Raw genomic sequence first — 22059 nt, 5'->3', positions numbered from 1 at the left:
ATGAACCATGCACTTACTACTCACTGGGGAGATCCGTTAAATAGATGGCGATTTTGTTCTTAGGAAGCTTATGGTCTTTTGAGCAGATAAAGCTATGAATACAATATAGTTCATCTACATGTATGCTCTCCACAAATCACCAAGCCTCACTGAGTATGTTTTCATCCTCTCTAAAATGGCAACGTGCCTTCTCACGGGTCTGCAAAAAGGTCAAATCTATGGGATGGTACTTTAAAGTATCATGAATCTAGAAATATAATGAGTTCTTTTACAGCCTTTTTTTTTTTGAGGCAGTGTCTGGCTGTGTCGCCCAGGCTGGAGTACAGCAGTGCTGTCTTGGCTCACTGAAACCTCCACCTCCCGGGCTCAAGCCAGCCTCCCACCTCAGCCTCCTGAGTAGCTGTGATTACAGGTGCCCACAACCATGTCCAGCTAATTTTTGTATTTTTTGTGGAGACAGCGGTTTACCTTGTTGCCCAGGCTGGTCTTGAACTCCTGAGCTCACAGTTGCCAAATTCAGTAACTTCTTTTTGTTTTGTATCTGCTTTGACTTCTCTGCAGCAGCTTCTGTGAAGCGCTAATCTTCCAAGTTCTCTGGCTCTTAGACACTGGTGTGTGCCATCTCTGACTTCTCTATTCTCTCTTTTACACACACACACACACACACACACACACACACACACACACACAGACACACACTGAACTAAAATGGAAAATTGTTACTCTGGTCCAGTGTCTCTGTATATATAACATTTGTGACCCAACCAGAAATATATGTAGCCCTGAAAATACTGTATGCAATATAGTGTTCCATTCACTGTCATTCCCATCTCTATTAATTACAGCATGCATTGTTCAAGTGAACACACATTTCATTGTCAACTATGCAAGATGCTGTGGTAGGCTTATTGACCGACCTAACATTTTCACATCTAACATGTAAGCTGTGAGTTCTTTGAGGACAAGCTATTTTACTACTACTGCTTTTAAGGCTTGGTACAGTGTTTATTATATAGAAGATACTTAACACAGTTTTTACAAAACAGAAGAAGGATAGAAACATCCCAGCATGGCAAGCATTACATCTTCACACTATCTTCCTCTTCTAGAAAGTAGCAATAGATTTTAAAATATTTTCCATTAAAAAAAAAAAACAAAACTCAGGATGAGCACCCATGTCACACCTACTTTGGTAGCTACAATAAAAAAGATAACAAAAATTGGTGTTGACAAGAATGTAGAAAAATTGTCGAATGGTACAGCCACTTTGGAAAACAGTCTGACATCTCCTTAAAGTATTAAACATAAAGTTATCATGTATGTAACCCAGCAGTTTCAGTCCTAGGTATATGCCCAGGAGAATTGAAAACATGTCCACACAAAAACTCTGAATGTTCATAGCAGCATCATTCGTCACAGTCAGAAAGTGGGGGGTAAAAAAAACAACAACCCAGATCTCCATCAACTGATGCATAGATAAGTAAAATGTGGCTATATCTATACAGTAGAATATTATTTGGAAATAAAAGAAGTAAAGTACTGTTACATGCTTCAACATGGGTGAACCTCGAAAACATTTTGCTAAGTGAAAGAACCCAGCATGAAAGACCAAATAATGTGTGACTCTATTTGTATGAAATGTCCTGAGTAAGCAAATCTGTAGAGATAGAAATAGATTCCTGGCTCTCTAGGCACTAGGGGACAGGGGATGGGGGTGAGGCATGACTACTAATGGATATAGAGTTTCTTTTGTCAAGATACAAATGTTTAAAATTACATAGTGGTGATGGTTACACAACTCTATGAATATACTAGTACTATTGAATTATATACATTAAATGGGCCAGTTTTCTATTATGTGAATTACATCTCAATAAAGATGTTAAAATGCAAAATAATACACACACACACTTTCACACACACACACACACACACTCCAAATGCAATGTGGTAATTTGGATGAGATCCTGGAACAGAAAGAGAACACTAGTGGGAAAACAAGTGAAATCCAAATAAAGTCTGGAGTTTACTTAATAGTAATGTACCAGTGTTGGTCTTAGTATTGACAACTGTGTCATGGTTATGTAAGATGTTAACGTTGGAGAAACCGGTGAGGAAGGGAGTGGGGATAAATGGGAACTTTCTGTGCTGTCTTTGCAACCTAAGGTTTTCTACTTTTTGTGTATAATATTTTTTGTATCAGCCTGAAGTTGTTACAAAATAAGTTTCTCAAGATAAATTTTTTTAAAAGAAAAGAAATATATAACCATTGAAGAAAATTTGGGAAACCACAGGAAAGTTAAAAGGAATATAAGTTGTCTCTTTGTGGTCACTCAGACATATCCACCCAATTGAAAATAGATTAGGAGATTGCACCACAGACGTGTAACATGTCAAGAGATTTTTGGCTGCCACTGTGTGTAAAATTTTTAATACTATATAATGTATACTATTAATAGTATATATTTAATTAATTAATATTAATTAAACAATTACTAATTGTTAATGTGGTGGATCTGAAATTTTACCATACTTGCAAGTTGGCAAGTTAACTTACATCCTGACACAGTTTCATGGGTGCTGGCTGAAGTCATGGGATTCTAGGGTCAGAGACAGATAAATGTATTATTGCATAGCCAGAAGCATCAGCATCACCTTCTTGTTGGTTCTCCTTGCTTCCTAAGCCCTATGCAGGCAACACGAAAGGGTCCAGGTTGATGCTGTGTCACAGCTGAGAAATCTAAACCTGAAGAAATCTGAATTTTTATACAGTGGACAGAGCCTGTGTGACCTTTGCCCTTGACTGAAACATTATCTTTATTATACTGGAGAGAAACAAACCTGCCCTTTGCTTCAGAAGGAAACAATATTTTTATCTTCTAAGGTTGTTTGATATACAAACAGTCTTGAAAAGATAGTCTAGAATAAAAGAGCCATCAGGACTTTTGCTGACAGAACCTGCAGAAATGCAAGAGGGACATGGAGAATTGTTTCCCAACATGAATATGTTCTCATCACTGTTACTCAGAAATTAGTATATTTACTTAAAGATATTTAACTTTAATTTTGTTCTAGTAGTATGTGTTTATTGTATATAATTTTGTAAAATGTGAAACTCACTTTATGTAACACATGTACCTAAAATGACAGGAAAAGTATAGAGAGTCTTAGTTGCTTGCATATTCAAAGCAAATAATGTTCACTTTACTCATTGGCTATGGAATGACATGTGGTATTGAGAAGGTAATGAAGAGTATTCTAAGAAATAGAATTTTTTTTTTTTTTTTGAGGCGGAGTCTTGCTCCTGTCGCCAGGCTGGAGTGCTGTGGCGCGATCTTGGCTCACTGCAACCTGTGACTCCCTGGTTCAAGCGGTTCTCCTGTCTCAGCTTCCCAAGTAGCTGGGACTACCGGCACGTGCCACCACGCCCAGATAATTTTTGTATTTTTTTAGTATAGACGGAGTTTCACTATGTTGGCCAGGATGGTCTCGAACTCCTGACGTTGTGATCCGCCTGCCTTGGCCTCCCAAAGTGCTGGGATTACAGGCCTGTGCCACCGCACCCGGCAGAAATAGAACTTTAATAGGGTTTTCTAAAATGTTGGCCAAAAAACTTGTTGAAGGTCAAGGTAGGAGACAGTAATATGGTAATTCGTAGTAGTTCATTTCCAGATGCTTTACTTATCGCTAAAGAATCATCTGAGCTCTTTTATTTCTGTTAACTATCTAAACTTGTTGCTGTATTCATGCAGCCTCTTCTTATTACAAGAATAATAGGGGCGGGAGGGGGAAGTAATTTTTTCCCTTCCAGTTTAAAAGTGTAGTTTTGTATTGCAGTACAGTGGTTCTGTTAGCAGAGAATCTTATTTCACAGTAAGTAAAATTTGGCTCATTTCAAATGAAATGCAGTTTCAAAATAAGAGAAAATTCTCTGAATGACTTTTTTTTTTCTTTTTTTTTTTTTTGAGATGGAGTCTTGCCCTGTCGCCCAGGCTGGAGTGCAGTGTTGCAATCTCGGCTCACTGCAAGCTGCGTCTCCCGGGTTCACGCCATTCTCCTGCCTCGGCCTCCTGAGTAGCTGGGACTACAGGCGCCCGCCACCACACCCGGCTAATTTTTTTTGTATTTTTAGTAGAGACGGGGTTTCACTGTGTTAGCCAGGATGGTCTCGATCTCCTGACCTCGTGATCCGCCCGCCTCTGCCTCCCAAAGTGCTGGGATTACAGGCATGAGCCACTGTGCCTGGCTTTTTTTTTTTTTTTTTTTTTAGAAGAAAATGTGTTGTTTCAATTCTTTGAAAGATGTGGATAGGGTGTCGGTAAAGTTACAAAATTTGTGGTTACTTCCTTATTGTGTACACCTTAAAATACATTTCAGAAAGGATATTTTTTAATAAGTGTAATCCCAGGGCACCTGCTGAAGATTCAGTTCCATTCAGGATTACTTTTACATTTTTGGCATCATTTTGTAACACACCAGGAACTGAAACCTTGATGGCCCCTGACTCCTGCTGTTTTTCCTCTCTGTAATAGTAAAATAGCTGAACAGAGCAAATGATAAAGTGTTTTGTTTCATGTGGTTCTAGTTTGCCTGGTTATTTGCAAGCAGTTTAATTCCTTTCATTCATTTTATTGTCAAACAGTTGTAATTTGACAAAATGTCCCCTGGCTTTCTGCCTTATGCCACTTAGCATATACAGTAAAACTGTTGATCTTTATCAGCAGAAGAGTTTAATCTTCTCACTAAAGTGATCAGAAATATATTTCAGAGGTTATTGAATAAAATCAAGGCTTCTGTCTTTGAGCATACAAAAATTCACAACTACTTAGTAGTTTGTTTAGATATTTCTGCTCATATTATTTAGAATTACATCTGAGTATGTCAGTTTTAATGATTAAAGGGTTATAATGTTAAGGTGCGTGGGAATTGTGAAGACAAATTTATTTTATATTTTATACTTCTGTTTTTGAGAATGTATTTGTTTTCAGCTTTATTCTGGTATAAATTTCCATACAACAAAATTAACCAATATAAGTTTATAGTTTGGCGAGCTTTGACAAATATTTAAATTGTGTAATTACTACCGCATCATAATAGGAACATTTCTGTCAGCTCAGAAGTTCCGTTCTGTCTCCCTGTAGTCAGTCTTCTCTTTCAGTCTCTGCTGATCACTAATGTTTTCTTGCTACTGTAGGTTTGCCTTTTCTAAATACTGCATAGATAGAACCATACAATAGGTAGTCTTTTGAGTCTGGTTTTTTTTTTTTTTTTTAACTTACCATAATACTCTTGAGATTCATCCATGTTGTTTGTATCAGCAGTTCATTTCTTCTTACTGTGAATCTATAACATTGTATGGATATATTACAATTTGCTTATCCATTTACCATTTGATGGCAATCTGGGCTGTTTCTAGTTTGGAGCTCTCATGAATTAAAGTGCTTTAAAAATTCCAGTGCAAGTCTTTGTGTGACAGTAGGTTTTGATTCTTCTTCAGTAAATGAATGGGATGCTATGTTGTGTGTAAGTATATGTTTGACATTATAAAAAACTGCTAAACTGCTTTCCCAAAATGGCTATACTATCTTGCATTCTTTCAGCAACAGTTCTGTGTTGTAGTTGCTCCACATCTTTACCAACATTTGGTATTATCAGTCTCAAATTTTGACTGTTGTAATGGATGTCTGTTGGTATGTCCTTGTGATTTTAATTTACATTTTCCTGTGGATTAATGATGCTGAATATCTTTTTTTTGCTTATCTGCCTTTCGTATATCTTTTTAAATAAAATGTTTATTCAAATCTTTTGCCCATTTAAAAAATTATGTTGCTTTGTTACTGCATTGTGAGAGTTTCTTTTATTTTTAAATATTCCGGGTAGGAGTTCTTAGCAGATAATTGTTTTATAAATATTTTCCTTCAGTTTTTAGTTTGCCTTTTTGTTTTCCTAACAATGGCTTTTGAGGAGTAAAAGTTTTTAAGGTTGACATAGATTTATCTTTTTTCTCATGTTTTAAAAAAATGTACTATTTAAGAAATCTTTGTGTAACCGAAGATCCCATAAAAGTGTTTCCCTCTGTCTTCTTTAGGAGTTTTATAGTCTTAGGTTGAACATTTAGATATATAATGTATCCTGAGTTCATTTTTATAGGTGGTAAGGTTTGGTATAAGATTTTAGATCTTGGGGAGTTTTATTTGTTTACGTATTAGTATCCAGTCGTTATAGCATCATTTGTTCATAAGACTATGTTCTTCATTAAAATATCTTGCATCTTTGTCAAAAATCAGTGGGCCATATCTGTGAAGGTCTGTTTGTGGATTCTCTCTTCTCTGCCATTGATCTGTATGTCTGCCGTTTAATATCACACTGGTTTGTTTAGTGCAGCTTTTATAGTAAGTCTTGAAATCATGTAGTGATCAATTTGAGGACAATTAACAACTGTATTGAGTCTTCTGATCTCATGGTATCTCTGTATTTATTTAAGTCTGCATTAATTTTTCTCAACAGTGTTTTATAAAGGTTTCAGAGTATGAGTCTTACTTATATTTTCTTAAAATTATCCCTAATTATTTTATATTTATTGAGGCTTTTGTAAATGGTATTGCTTTTATTTTTAATTTCAATTTCTAATTGCTCATTGCTAGTATGTTGACTTTGTATCTGGCAACCTTGCTTTTATTAATACATTATTTATTCCAGTATTTTTATAGATTCCTTAGGATTTTCTACATAGGCAGTCAGGCCATTTGTGAATAAACCAAGTTTCACTTCTTCCTTTCCAATGGTATACGTTTTCTTTCTTTTTCTGCTTTACTGTACTGGCTAGGACCTCCAGAATATTGTTGAATAAAAGTGATGAAAATGGACATCTTTGGTTACTGATCTCAGAATGAAAGCATTCAGTCTTTCACCAGTAAATATAATGTGAACCGTAGGTTTTTTATAGATGCCTTTGTCAGGGTGAGTAATTTCCTTTCTGTTCCTAGTGTTCTGAGAGTTTTTATCATGAATAGATGTTGAATTTTGCTGATTTTTTTTTTTCCTTTGAGACAGATTCTTGCTTTGTTACCCAGGCTGGTGTTCAGTGGCACAATCACGGCTCACTGCAACCTCTGCCTCCCGGGTTCAAGTGATTCTCATGCCTCAGGCTCCCTAGTAGCTGGGATTACAGAGCCCCACCACCGCACCTGGCTAGTTTTTGTAGTTTTAGTAGAGACGTGGTTTCACCATGTTGGCCAGGCTGATCTTGAACTCCTGCCCTTGAAGTGATCTGCCTGCCTTGGCCTCCCAAAGTGCTGGGATTACAGGCGTGAGCCGCCGCTCCCGGCCCCAAATTATTTTCATCTAATGATGATCATTAGTTGGTGAGTTTTTTGGTCTGTTAATAAACTGATTTTTCAAGTGCTAAACCAACCTTAAATTCCTGGGATGAACCCATTTGCTCATGATATATATTGCGGATTCCATTAACCTAAAATTTTGTTAAGGTTTTTTTGCATCTATATTCTTGAGGAATATTGAGCTATAGTTTTCTTGTATCTGTCTGGTTTTGATTTCAGAGTAATGCTAGGCTCATAAAATGAGCTGCATTGTAAATACTTTTCTTCTGTTTTCTGTAAGAGCTTGTGTAGAGTTGACATTTCTTTCTTAAATGTTTGGTAGCATTCACCACTGAAGTCATCTAGGCCTGAAGTTTTCCTTGTAATAAAGTTTTAAACTATGGACTCAATTGCTTTAATAGAATAAGGCTATTTAGATTATCTATGTTTTCTTGAGTGAATTTTGGTAGTTGTATAGTGTCATGGAATGCTACTATTTCATCCAACTTGACGAATTTATTGCAGTGATGTTCATAATATTTATTTTTTCAGTATATAGGATCTGTAATGGTGTCGCACTGTAATTCCTGATTCCTGTCATTTGTAGCTTTTCTTTTTTGATTAGCCTCGCCAGAGTTGTATTGATATTATTGACCCTTATAAGGAACCAGCTTTTGGTTTCATTGATTTTACTGTTCTTCTGTTTTCTATTTAATTGATTTCTGTTCTTTATTTTCTTTATCCTGCTTGCTTTGGGTTAATTTACTCCTCTTTTTCTAGTTTCATAAGGTAGAAGTTTAGATCACTGATTTGAAACCTTATGTTCTAATATAGGCATGTAATGTTATAAATATTGCTGTTAGCACTGCTTTAGTTATATCCACAAATTTTTATATGTGGTGTTTTAATTTTTATTCAATTCAGAGTATTTTCTTCTTTTTCTTAATATTTCTACTTTCATTGGGTTATTTAGAAGTTTTTTTTTTTAATCTCTGTCACCCAGGCTGGAGTGCAGTGGCGCGATCTTCACTCAATGCAAGCTGCGCCTCCCAGATTCATGCCATTCTCCTGCCTCAGCCTCCTGAGTAGCTGCGACTGCAGGCGCCTGCCACCATGCCCGGCTAATTTTTTTGTATTTTTTTTTTTTTTTAGTAGAGATGGGATTTCACCGTGTTAGCCAGGATGGTCTCCATCTCCTGACCTTGTGATCCGCCTGCCGCAGCCTCCCAAAGTGCTGGGATTACAGGCGTGAGCCGCCGCGCCCAGCCTATTTAGAAGTTTTTAAAAATTTTTTCAAATATTTGAGTTTTTCCCAAGTATCTTTTGTTTTGGATTTCTGATTTAATACTGTTGGGATCACAGAGCATACTTTTTATTATTTTAATTCTCTTATATTTAAGACTTGTGCTACAGTATATGTTTGTTTTATTTGAGGTTTGTTTTATGTGCTAGAATATGAACATTCCAAGTGCACTTGAGAAGAATGTTTCTTATGCTATTATTGGGTGGAGTGTTCTATATTGTGTTAGCTCAAATTGGTTGAGGTTTTTCAAGTTTTCTCTATCTTGCTGATTTTGTTTGTATTAATCAATTAACTAAGAGAGGAGTATTGAAATCTTCAATGGTAATTTTTAAAATTTAATCAAAGAGAATTATAATATTAAGATGGTTAGGAGGTGTAAAGGCGATATTTAATTTTTTTTTAATTTATGGGGAGGGGGGAAGTATTTGCTTTTTTAGAATAACACAGACTTGGCATTCCAGCACCAGTCCTGCTCTTTATTACTTCAGCAACCCCTTTGAGCCTGTTTTTTTTGAGATGGCATCTTGCTCTGTCGCCCAGGCTGGAGTGCAGTGGCGTGATCTCGACTCACTGCAACATCTGCCTCCCGGGTTTAAGCAATTCTCGTGCCTCAGCCTCCTGACTAGCTGGGATTACAGGCATGCACCACCACCATGCCTAGGTAATTTCTGTATTTTAGTAGAGATGGGGTTTCGCCATGTTGGCCTAACTTGTCTTGAACTCCTGGCCTCAAGGAATCCTCCCACCTCAGCCTCCCAAAGTGTTGGGATTACAGGCATGAGCCACTCCAAATATGTATTTTAATATTTAGTCAATTTCATTTGTTAACTTTTTTAATTTTACCCCTGGCCTACACTATGGCCTTCATCTTTATGTATCTTTTCCTATTGCTTTTGTATGCCTAATTGTTATTGACAACCTCTTAAGATCCTTGAGTATAGATTGCTGTGGTTATATTGTGAAAAAAAATTTTTTTTCCCTTGACAAAAGTTTGCTCACCCTGTATTAAAGAAAAAGATAGGAATATTGGTCAGTTGACATAATTTTGGCACCTATAAAATTATCTCCCATTACTTCAATGTCTGAAACTCAGTGTTTTCCTTTTCTTTCAGATAAACCGAGAAAACTGGTGTACAATAGAGCCATGCCCTGATGCAGCATCTCTTCTGGCTTCCAAGCAGAGCCCAGGTAAGCTGAGATTATCCATTTGTTTTCTGGAGCTGCAGGCCCACTCTGGCAGATCGTTTTATTTGGAGATCTGCCCTTCCTTAGCATGCTATACAATAAATCAGAGGAAGGGATATATGTGATTTGGGTTTGTAGGCATTTTGTCTTACAGTTGAAGATGAGCACATATAATTACCTGAATTTTATTTTGATAGCAATGGACATCATAGGTGGCTTTATGATTTATTCATTTGTGAAGACGTCTATGCTGTGCATATACATATGACATAGAATTTTTAATCTGGTAAAAGTATAAATATACTGTTAACCAAACCTGAGGTTCTCAATTTTGAATGCACATTGGAGTTATCTGGCTGAACAAGCTTTAAAAATATACTGATGCCTGGGTCCTACCTCCAGATATTCTGATTTAATTGGGTGGGGTGTGGCCTAGATATCAAAATCTTTATAAGCTCCTTTGGTTACCCTACTGTGTACCCAGGGTTGAGAACCATTACACTTTGGACGCATGGTCAGGAATTGAGTCTTTCCTTAAGTACCTTTGAGTTATTCCTAACAACGCTTGAGGCTATGATGCTCTTAAGACCTTGCTTGTTAATGACACAGCACATGGCTTGTGGTTAGTTAGGATTCCCAACTTTTAAACCAGGTCCAGCTTCTAACTCTGTGTGACGTAAAGTATGTTCCCTAATGTCTTTGTGCTCTGTTGTCTGCCTCCCATCTGTAAAGTGTTAGTAGCCTGTCTCATTTTGAGGGTGTAGTACAGATAACATGATGAGTAATCCCTGCGCCTGTTCCTACGGCTGCTAAGTGAATACTAGTAATTTGCATTCTGAGTTTTTTAGTCTGTTTCACCAAACAAGCCTCTGTTTGCCTTCCCAATTTTTACTGCCCAGCTTTAAAAATTACCTAGTCTTCATTTGCAGGTCTTGTTAGAAATAGTTTACATGTAGATACCCTCCAGTAGTATTAAATTTAAAAACAAATTGTTTTGAATCCTCTAACTCCAGAGCAGTTTCCTACTGATTCTCAATTCTCTGACATTTACTACAAAGGAAATACTGAAAAGAAATATGAAAAGTGTTTTTCTCTATTTTTGTCTCATTTTTTGAGAGTAGTTAAGGATATTATGCTATAGTTGTGTTCAGGGTCCAAGTTTTACAAGATTGGCCCTGTTCACAGATTTAGCTGACACTTCCCCCATGTAGCCTCCTAGAACCTTCTACTTAAACGTGTACCACTTACTACTGTGTTTTGGTTCCTTAAACTGTTTGGGGCTTTTTCTAAAAGTGTAATTAAAACCACCCAAGAGTGAAACTTTCTGCCAAGTAAAGGTTAAATGAGGTTGCTCACAGTTAGAATATTCATAGGAAGGAACAATCTCCACACATCATAGTTTAATTTCTATATTTAGAGAAATAATTTTTGAACCCCTGGACATTTTCCCCAGGACACAATTTTGAATTCTGTAGACCTACTGTACACCCTAACCCCAAGCATAAGCAATTTAGTATTTTTAGAGTAATTATTTTAAAATCTCAATTTAACAGGATTGCAGATCAGAATTATGCTGCTGAGCTTCAGACCTGAGATTTTGATTTTCGGCATAGTGTTTTTGTGAATCCCAGGTACTTTGTTTTGCAGGTTTCTGTATTTTACTTTATAAATACTTCCTCAAGGGAGCAATAGTATTAGAACAAATAAGATACTGTCTTTTGGCCAGGTGAGGTGGCTCATGCCTGTAATCTCAACACTTGGGGAGGCCAAGGCAGACAGATCATGAGATCAGGAGTTCGAGACCAGCCTGGCCAATATGGTGAAACCCCCATCTCTACTAAAAATGCAAAAATTAGCTGGGTGTGATGGCACGCCTCTGTAATCCCAGCTACTTGGGAGGCTGAGGCAGAAGAATCACTTGAACCCGGGAGGTGGAGGTTGCAGTGAGCCAAGATCACGCCACTGCACTCCAGCCTGGGCGACAGAGCAAGACTCCATCTCAAATAAATAAATAAATAAATAAATAAATAACGGAGTCTTGTTCTGTCACCCAGGCTGGAATGCAGTGGCACAATCTCAGCTCATCGCAAGCTCCACCTCCCAGGTTCACGCCATTCTCCTGCCTCAGCCTCCTGAGTAGCTGGGACTACAGGCGCCCGCCACCACACCCGACTAATTTTTTTGCATTTTTAGTAGAGATGGGGTTTCACCGTATTAGCCACGATGGTCTCAATCTCCTGACCTCGTGATCCATCCGCCTCGTCCTCCCAAAGCGCTTACAAAGGGATTACAGGCATGAGCCACCACGCCTGGCCAAGATACTGTCTTTTAAAATCACTTTGTATACTCTTCAATAATGGAGAAATTACAAAATAGAATTGTGATTAGTATGACATAACAGAGCCCACTGCATGTCAGCAGTGTGTTTTCCAGCCCTTCCCCAACAACAGTTTGTTGGCATATATGTCGTTTTAAACCCAAATGACTAGATAACACCTTTTAAAAAGTTTGTATTCTGTTAGCTTCTGAAAAGCTAATAGCTCAGTACATAAAAATTATAGACAGATTTACATATGGCTCATAAAATGGGACTGGCCCTACCTATGTCCACCTTTAAGGTACTGTCATCTGGATACTTACTGAATCATACATTAAAAGTTAATGAAGCCTTAACTTCATTAGACACATATATCACACACCTGCTATGTGCTGGAAACCAGAGTTCTGGTTACTATGTGTATAAATTATTCCTGTCACTATGACTCCTTTAGGGAAGTACTAATCATCTCTTGTCACTGTTATGGAAATGGCACCTGAGAGGGGTGAAATTACTTCTTGCCTGGAATTTTTCTTCTATTAAGTAGTCAGACCTAGATTTAAGCCTGATCAGTCTAACTCGAAAACCAGAGCTCTTTACTCTTGTTTACACTTAGATATGCCGCTCCCCTTTATTCGGTAGGAAGGGGACATACAGGAAGAAAGAAAAGATTTTATTAATTTTGAAAACTTACCAATTCATGTGACACCGGGTGTGGATTAGCTCTGCCTTTAGGGATTCCCCCCACCTCCCCCCCCCCCCGCCCCATGGCGTTAGGGGGTTATAATGGTTTACGGTCCCTCTCTCTCCATCTTAGCCCTTCTTTCTGTACTTTTCCCTCTTTCCCACCTCAACAGTCAGCTTTATCTCAGAGAGCAGACTCTCATCCCAAACTTAGTTTGTTATCCCTTGTGGTGCTGGCTTGAATTTATTTTCTGGGTGAGGTATTCCTACCAGGACTGACTCTGGATCTTCCCCATGAATTTTCCATTCGAATATCGTGAGCTAGTTTGTTTTCCAGTCTGGAATTTGGACGTGGTCTGTTAGAGGGCCAGCTGGACAGCGAGCAGCTCAGCGTAGTTGCTGTGACAGCCCTTTCTTTTCTTGGCCAGCCCCTCTATTTTTCCCTCAACCACGGAAAGGCATTTTTTTATTTTTTCAAGTGGGGAAAGGAGAAGGAATAGATCACACCCACCAACTCCTCCTAGGTTACTACATACTCTAGGAAATGTGAAAAAAAAAAACAAAACAAAAAACCTCCAGAATACCCGTAGTTTCCAGTCTGTTAAAGGCAGGGCTGTTCCCATTGAACTAACACACTCCGAAATAGTTTGAACCAAGACTGAAACAGACTAAGGTGATTTTTTCTTTAACCGAAAGATTTTCAGATTCATCCATGAGCCCTGTCTCACTTCCTATGGCATTTTTTTTTTTGTAATTCTTTGTTGAAATTGTCTTCTAATATGTTCATTTCTGCCACAAGACAGTAAACTGCTTCCCCCCAACACTAAACATTTCTTTTTATTTGGATACTCCCCAGTATTTAGCCAGATGCTTAACTAGTAGAAAAAGTAATTTTATTGGCAAGTGATTTATGACCTATACCAATGCAATGCATCCTTGACCCTTGCTCTAAGCTACCAGAGCAAATAATTTAGTGATTGTCACTAATTAATTAACTGTTGATTAGAACAACTATTTCTTCCCACTTTCAACACACAGAGACAACATAATTATCATCCAAGCATAGAATCTAATAGTCAAAGGAGACATTGAAAGTTATCTAGTCCAACCCTCACTTCCCTCTCTGTGCAGATACCTTTTCTGTAATATCTTGACATAGTCATTCTCTGTTCCAAAACCCTTCTGGTAAAGTGATAGTCACTGCTTTATGGGCCACCCAACCTATTGCCAAGAAGCCCCGTTTTAGTGAAGCTCTGTGGCTCACACTCACTGGTCTTTGTTCTGCCTCTGGAGCAGCACAGAGGGAATCTGTGACAGTCTTCAGGCACATTTTCTTCAGGCTCCTCGGTAAGCTGAATGTATCTCAGATGTTTTGACTGTCATGACCCCATTACTACATACACATTTTTGTTTATCAGTGTTCTACTTTAGATATTATTTAGGAACAAGTACAATCCTGAGGGTGTGGTCTGGATGGCGCATAGTGACAGGACTGTCCCCGTTTTGGATGCCAGTGTACTATTTACTAATAGAGACTAAAACTATTAGTGTTTCTTTGGTTTTGTCATCACGTTGTACTGTCAGTTCCTCTTGAATTTGCTTCCCCCAAAACCTCCAAGTAGAGTTCTCTTTAACTCCTAGATAGCCAGGTTTCCTGCCCTGTCCCTCATCACTTAGTGTCACCTACAAATTTGATAAAGCATGCCTACCTGGTTGTCCAAATAACACATTAACTTGCTTACAAAAACAGAGATGCATGACTTTTATCCTTTTTTTTGGAAATGAAGTTGCCCTGTGTCACCTAGGCTGGAGTGCAATGGTGTGATCTTGGCTCACTGCAGCCTCCGCCTCCCAGGTTCAAGCGATTCTTCTGCCTCAGCCTCCCAAGTAGCTGGGATTACAAGCACCTGCCACCATGCCTGGCTAATTTTTTGCATTTTTAGTAGAGACGGGGTTTCACCATGTTGGCCAGGCTGTTCTCGAACTCCTGGCCTCAGGTGATCCGCCTGGCTTAACCTCCCAAAGTGCTGGGATTACAGGCTTGAGCCACCATGCCCGGCCATGACTTTTATCTTTAAACTTCTTAGGGCCAAGCCCAGTGGCTCACGCCTGTAATCCTAGCACTTTGGGAGGCTGAGGCAGGCAGATCACAAGGTTAGGAGATGGTGACCATCCTGGCTAACATGGTGAAACCTCATCTCTACTAAAAATACAAAAAAAAAAAAAAAAAAGTTAGCCAGGCATGGTGGCACGTGCCTGTATTCCCAGCTATTCAGGAGGCTGAAGCAGGAGAATCGCTTGAACCCAGGAGGCGGAAGTTGCAAAAACTTCTTGAAGGAAGCTCATATCCACTCAGTAATGGACTTGGGTTCTTGGTTTCACCATCCACAAATCTCTTTAACCGTATTGGTACCCAGTCACATGTCACTTTTGTTTACAAAGTTAATAGCCTGGGCAACATGCCAAAACCCCATCTTTACAAAAAATAAACTGGACTTGGTGGCATGTGCCTGCAGTCCCGGCTACTTGGGAGGCTAAGGTGTGAGGATTGCTTGAGCCCAGGAGGCGGAGGTTGAAGTGAGCTGAGATTGTGCCACTGCAGTACAGCCTGGGCAACAGAATGAGAACTTGTCTCAAAATAAACAACACAAAACAAAAAAGCAAAGTTAATAAGAGAGAATACCTTGCTTATTTCAATCTACTAAGTTTTTAGGCTTCCTCGATGTACCAAGGTGGTATTTCTGTCACAGACCCCTCCCTCTGGTTTGCCAGGGTCCCTGTTCTAGTTATTGAACTGAAAACAGATTCTAAATGATACATTTTTCCACTTTGGCACATTATGCCCCCAATTTAAGAGCTATTTATGGTAAGAAAAGTTATATTTCTTTTATTATTCAGTAGAACCTATAAGTTTAAAACAAACCCCCATCACATAGTTGCTAGTAAAAGACTTTGGATTTTGAAGACAAAAGAAAAAAAATTCACTCACTACCACGAGGAAAACATTACCATTCAAGTATCTAAATAGAAGTAGAATATGCTTCTAAATCATCCTTTTATCTTTCTGTACCTAATATAAACGTGGCAGACGCATGATTGTCCTGTAGGAGCTATTTCAACCTAGAATTGGAGTAGCAGAGCTACTAATTTGACTGTGTCCTTTATAGCTTCTTAATATTGAAAAAAGAAATAAACAGGGAGGGAAGGAAGAGAAAAGAGTGAGAGAGAGATTTAAAAGACTGGTTGCTGAGGTGAAAAGGAAGTGGTTCTTTTTGTTTTTTGTGTTTTGGATTTTTTTTTTCAATATTGGTGAATAAATTCTCTTTTTCAGAATGTGAGGACTTCCTGGATGTTGGACTGGGCAGAGAGTGTACCTCAAAACAAGGTGTACTTAAAAGAGAATCTGGGAGTGATTCCGACCTCTTTCACTCACCCAGTGATGACATGGACAGCATCATCTTCACAAAGGTATTGTGTGGACCTTCCTTTCATTTTTGTCCCACGGCTTTCGTGTTCCTATTTGGGCTTCCCGAACTCTTTTCCAACTTTTTCCCCCTCTTGTGCTCTCCTGTTTCCCTAAATATGTAACTCCTGCTAGTAAGTTGTGATCCAGCTAGCCCTGTAGGGCCTCACTCACTCTGAGAGGCATTCAAATGTTCTCTTGGAGAAGGAAGCGCGAGATTACCAGGGTTTAGAAAAAGGCATTGGACTGGGCATGGTGGCTCACGCTTGTAATCCCAACACTTTGGGAGGCTGAAGTGGGTGGGCCCCTTGAGGTCAGGAGTTCGAGACCAGCCTGACCAACATGGTGAAACCCCGTCTCTACTAAAAATATAAAAATTAGCTGGGCGTGCTCACTTGAACCCAGGAGGCGGAGGTTGCAGTGAGTAGAGTTCGCGCCACTGAACTCCAGCCTGGGCGGCAGAGCGAGACTCTGTCTCCAAAAACAAAAAAAAAGGAAAGAAAAAAGCAGTGGCCAAAGTTATTTAATGTGAAATTGTGGCTAGTTAAATGCAGATTTTGAAGCTCACTTGGGAGTCAAAGAAATGGAAGTTCCTTTGGAACTAATTAAGTCAGATGACAGTGAACAGTTCTCAGTGGGCAGCAAGGACTGCAGCTCAGACTATATGATGTCATATTTATAAACCAGCTGTAGAGTCATTTCTGGTTAATGTGTTTAGGCCTGAAGCTTCCTGCTGAGTGTGGTCATATCACTCATCCTCATCTAGCCTGCTTAATTGGAACTTTCTAGATGTCTTTGATGGAGCCCTTCCACATGAATCAGCTCACATTTGCATATAATTGGAGGCTAAGGGAGGTGGGGTATGGGGGCAGTTTGCTTTCTTTTGCTTATGTTTGTTTCTAGTTGCAGCAAGTTCTGTTTTGTTCCCCTGAGAAGAATAGAGGGCTTTCCCACAGCAGAGATGGCAAATGCTACTCAATTATATGCCACAAGTGGTTTTCTTAATGGTAAGGAGGTGAAGAGGCAGAAACACTGTTGCATCTACCAAGATGGTTCCTTCTTGTTTTATAATGAGCTCGGAGAAGTGGTGAGAGGGGTTGTGTTAGTGGGTGATTAGGTTGTCCAAGATGGTGAATGATGCTGTGTAGAAGTTACAAGAATAGGCAGGGTGTGGTGGCTTATGCATGTAATCCCAGCAATTTGGGAGGCCAAGGCGGGTGGATCACTTGAGGTCAGGAGTTCGAGACCAGCCTGGAAATGGTGAAAACCCGTCTCTACTAAAAATACAAAAAAATTAGCTGGGCATGGTGGCGCGTGCCTGTAATCTCAGCTACTCGGGAGGCTGAGGCTCAAACCCAGGAGGTCGAGGCTGAAGTGAGCTGAGATCACACCACTGCACTCCAGCCTGGGCAACAGGAGTGAAACTCCGTCTCAAAAGTAAAAATAAAAAAAAAAGAGAAGTTACAAGAATAGAGACCTAAAGATTTGGGAATCAGGAGCGTATCAGTGCCTCTGTGAATGTACCCTGTGTGCCTTCCTTTCATTTTTGGCCTTCCCTGACTTTTTTTCTTGGGCTCATTGTCCTCTCAAGGTCTTTGGAAAGACTTATTTAATACGATGCAACCTTAAGGATTTCTGTCGTTGTCACTCATGGTGACTTGACAAAAAATTCTATGAAGTAAAAACTCCACATTTAGAAGATCTGCCTTTCTCTTTACTTAGGAAAAGAGAAATCAATAGTTTTATGTTATTTTATTTATTTTTTTATAATATCAGAATTTAGGTAATTTCCACTGTGACTCTGAGGTTTTAATTGTAAGGAATTCTATTCCCCGCAAGGGGAATACCATTCTGAAAATAGGTGTCGCTAAAAACATACTGAGATAAACAGATTAGATAGTATCTCCGAGTTCCAGCTTGAAAATGGGATCATTGATAATCATTGAAACTAGGTCATGGATATACAGAGATTTGTTAAACATTTATATATGTTTGAAAATTTTGACGTAAAAAGTTTTTTAAAAATTGAAGTGTCTTCATTAAGAAATGCTTGCTTGCAACCTCCTAGGTGCATGACAGCTTGTGCCTGGATGTTACCATCTCCGCAGACTCAGAGTTACTTCTGGTCACTTAATTGAATGGTTTTCCTAGCTAAGAAGAATTAGAATTTTCTATATTTTGCCTTCTTATTTTCCCAGAACCATTTATAAAATTGCTCATATAAATGACCTGTGCTAGATTTGGAAGATTTTTTTTTTCAAGAATACTAGACAGATACAATTTTTAAAAGTTGAAGGAGGCCAGGCATGGTGGATCTTAGCATTTTGGGAGGCTAAGGCAGGAGGATCACTTGAGTCAAGGAGTTTGAGATCAGCCTGAGCCAATATAATGGGACCTTGTCTCTCCAAAAAATACAAAAATTAGCCGGACATGGTGGTGCACACCTGTGGTCCCAGCTATTCAGGAGGCTGAGGTGGGAGGATCACTTAAGTCTAGGAGGTTAAGGCTGCAGTGAGCCGTGATGGCACCACTGCACTCCAGCTTGGGTGACAGAGCAAGACCTTGTCTCAAAAATAAGTAAGTAAATAAATAACACCTACATTTTATACTAGACTACTTAGGGAAAAGCAGAAATGGTAGCTTCACTTTCACCTCTTCATGCACGCTTGAGAATGTCTAAATGGCCTGAGAAGAGATGGGGAGGATTTTTCTCTTAGTGTTTTTGCTCTACCGAAGTAGCCTGTGACCAGGAGAGGCTTTGCAATAAATGTTTGCTCTAGCATTAATAAAACCAAGGGCTGACTTACAAAAAGGAGAGAGACTAATATTGACAGGATACTTACTGTACAGTAGATACTGAACTAAATTTTTAAAATTTTTTATCTCCATTTGTCTGCCCAGCAATCCTGACGAGTGGGTGGTTTTATGCTCTTGAGGAAACAGAGGCACTGATGGGTAAAGAAATGTATCCAAAATTACTTAGTGGGTGAGCAGCCAACTTGAGGTTTGCATCTAGGCCTGACTTTAAAATCTGTTCATTTTTTATTTTACTCTCAACCTCCCCGAACCTACTCTAATAGCCAGTGATTAAATAAAAGTGTGGCACTGGCAGATAGGCCATCAGCTGCTTCCTTAAAAGTCTTCCTCAGTGGTCACCCACAGAGTGTGCTATGCAAAATATCAAAATGTCTTGCAGTTTGTTCCCAGGTTCTAACCCTCTTCTCCATCTCTAAAAAATAATCTTTAGGCAAGACATTGCAACATCTTTTTCTGTGAACCATGAGTGGTACATGAGGTCACTTCCTGCAGCCATTTGTGTCTCTGGCCTCACAGAGGTCTTTAACAGCCCGTAATGTTTGTCGTGACCTTTTCACCTTAACCCTGTCTTTCCTTTCAGTATGCCTCCTGGTAAATGACTCTTTAGTGAGTGTTATGAGCTTCACGTTTATTCTCATGAATATGTGTGGGTTCCTAAGGTCTTTAATCAGTAGCATAAAATTTAGATTTTATTTTTAAAGTGAAAAGAAATCCTAGGATTCTTTTTGGCACTAGCTAAGAGAGAAAGTATGATTATAAAATATACATGATCTAGGCCACTCTACTTTCCAAAAGGATAATTAAAGTCTACAGGAAATATTAATAGTTGCTGCCTGTCTTCCCAAAGAGAGGTAAATCAAGGCCCTTCTGTGTATTTTTTTTCTCCAGGTTAGCAGATGTATCTACAATTGATTTAAAAAAATCAAAATGACTTATGTAAGATACAAAACCTAAAGGGAACATCCTTCTTTCATGTGTTGTAATTTTTCTCAGGTCCTTGATCCCCAAGCCAAAAAATTACTTAAAATAATAAACCTTTTCGAGATAAAAGTAAATGTAAGCCAGGTACGCTGGTTCACACTTGTAATCCCAACACTTTGGGAGGCTGAAGTGGGAGGACTGCTTGAGTCCAGGAGATTGACACCAGCCTGGGCAACATCGTGAGAACCTGTCTCTACTAAAAAATTTAAAAATTAGCCAGGCATGGTGGCACACGTCTGTAGTCCCAGCTACTTGGGAGGCAGAGGCGAGAGGATCACTTGAGCCTTGAAGTTCAAGGCTGCAATGAGCTGTGATTGTGCAACTGCGCTCCAACCTGGGCAACAGAGGGAGATGCTGTCTTAAAAATAAATAAAAATAAATGTATTTACAGAATCCTAATTAAGAAAACGACAGTTGCTGCTGGACGTGGTGGCTTATACCTATAATCCCAGCACTTTGAGAGGCTGAGGCAGGCGGATCACTGGAGGTCAGGAGTTCAAGACCAGCCTGGCCAACATGGTGAAACCCCATCTCTACTAAAAATACAGAAATTAGCTGGACATGGTGGCAGGCGCCTGTAATCCCAGCTACTCAGGAGGCTGAGGCAGGAGAATCATTTGAACCTGGGAGGTAGAGGTTGCAGTGAGCTGAGATCATGCCACCGTACTCCAGCCTGGGCAACAGAGTGAAACTCGTCTCAAAAAAAAAAAAACAAAAAAAAACCAAACTACAATTGCCTATGCACAAGTGCTGAAATTATTAAAAATTTAAAACTGTGAACCAGTGGTAATGCTTGTAATCAGGTACTTTTCTTAAAATATTGAACATAAATGGATTAAATGGTTGGCATGTGTTAGGTGTTTAAAATGTGAGCCATAATTTTCCAAGGCACATAGTAGAGTGCCTTGTGTATTATTACAAATAATAATAATAAATATTTGGGAATAAATGGAGATTAAAGGATCAGTATTTTGGCAGTATTAAGCATGATTTCTTCAAGTATAGTAATAAGATATAAAGTATGCAGCAGTTTTGTAATTTTATGTTTATAATGTTTATACCTCTGTATACACTTATGTATCCATACTTGTATGATGTAACTCTGGCTAAGAAAGCCAATCAGGCATTTTTCCCAACCTTTTATTAAGAATATATTGAGGCATATAGAAAATTTGGAGAATTGTGCAGTGAACACCCATATACCCACTACGTAGATCCTACAATTAACTTTTAATTGTATTTGCTCTATTATGTAACTATATATCTGTCCATCCTTCTGTCTACCCAGTTTGCCTAAATTCTTTGAGGTAAGTTACAAATATCAATATACTTCACCTCTGAATACTTAGAATTCAGTATTGTTTATAGGCTGGTTGGGTTTTTCGGTGAAATTTACATACAGTGAAATGTACAATCTTGAGGGTACCAGTCAGTGACTTTTTTAAAAAAAAAATTTAATGACTGCTTCACGAATGTGTGCATCATCCTTGCACAGAGGCCATGCTAATCTTCTGTGCATTGTTCCAATTTAGTGTATGTGCTACTGAAGTGAGCACCCATCAGTGACTTTTGATAGAAGCCTTCATTCACTATTGTACACAGCCTGCAGCAGGGTACAGACTATAAGCATCGCTTTGGAGTTGCCTCATGTCTCTTCCCAGTCAGTCTCCATTCACACCCTCTCAGTGCAGCAGCTGTCTTAATTGTTTTCCCACCACAGATGAGTTTTCTCTGTTTCAGAAGTTCGTATAAATGGAATCTAAATAATATCATTTCTCTTGAGAAATACTTAGGATTCGAATTGTTAGATTATATGGTAGGTATAGGTTTAGTTTGCTAAGAAACAGATCTTTTCCCAAGTGGTTGTACCATTTTACATTTTCACCAGTGATGTTTTGTTTTCCTTTTTCAAGTAATAACCACCAATTCATAGTAAGAGCTGCATACTGCAGTAAAAATACTGAGTATAATAATATTATTCTGTGTGAAC

At 38.8% G+C, this 22059-nt stretch overlaps 1 protein-coding gene and 1 non-coding gene across 15 annotated transcripts in view; one reads left to right on the top strand and one right to left on the bottom strand.

Moving 5' to 3' along the window:
- The window catches only part of AKAP13 (A-kinase anchoring protein 13), a 368214-nt gene that overhangs the window by 246022 nt on the left and 100133 nt on the right, over nt 1-22059 (top strand). For all 14 annotated transcript variants that reach the window (XM_063638599.1, XM_063638597.1, XM_063638600.1 and 11 more), the window contains 2 exons: nt 9735-9810; nt 16140-16276. In XM_063638599.1, coding sequence (XP_063494669.1) covers nt 9735-9810; nt 16140-16276 — 213 coding nt within the window. The remainder of the gene's footprint in view (nt 1-9734; nt 9811-16139; nt 16277-22059) is intronic.
- On the bottom strand, nt 21518-21625 carry LOC129483601 (U6 spliceosomal RNA). The gene has a single exon (XR_008658123.1). It is a non-coding gene; the product is annotated as a U6 spliceosomal RNA (small nuclear RNA).

Source organism: Symphalangus syndactylus, chromosome 5, assembly GCF_028878055.3.
Source record: "Symphalangus syndactylus isolate Jambi chromosome 5, NHGRI_mSymSyn1-v2.1_pri, whole genome shotgun sequence".
Taxonomy (NCBI): Eukaryota; Metazoa; Chordata; class Mammalia; order Primates; family Hylobatidae; genus Symphalangus; species Symphalangus syndactylus.
The sequence above is the reverse complement of the archived record's forward strand: the minus strand, read 5'-3'. Positions and strand labels throughout refer to the sequence as shown.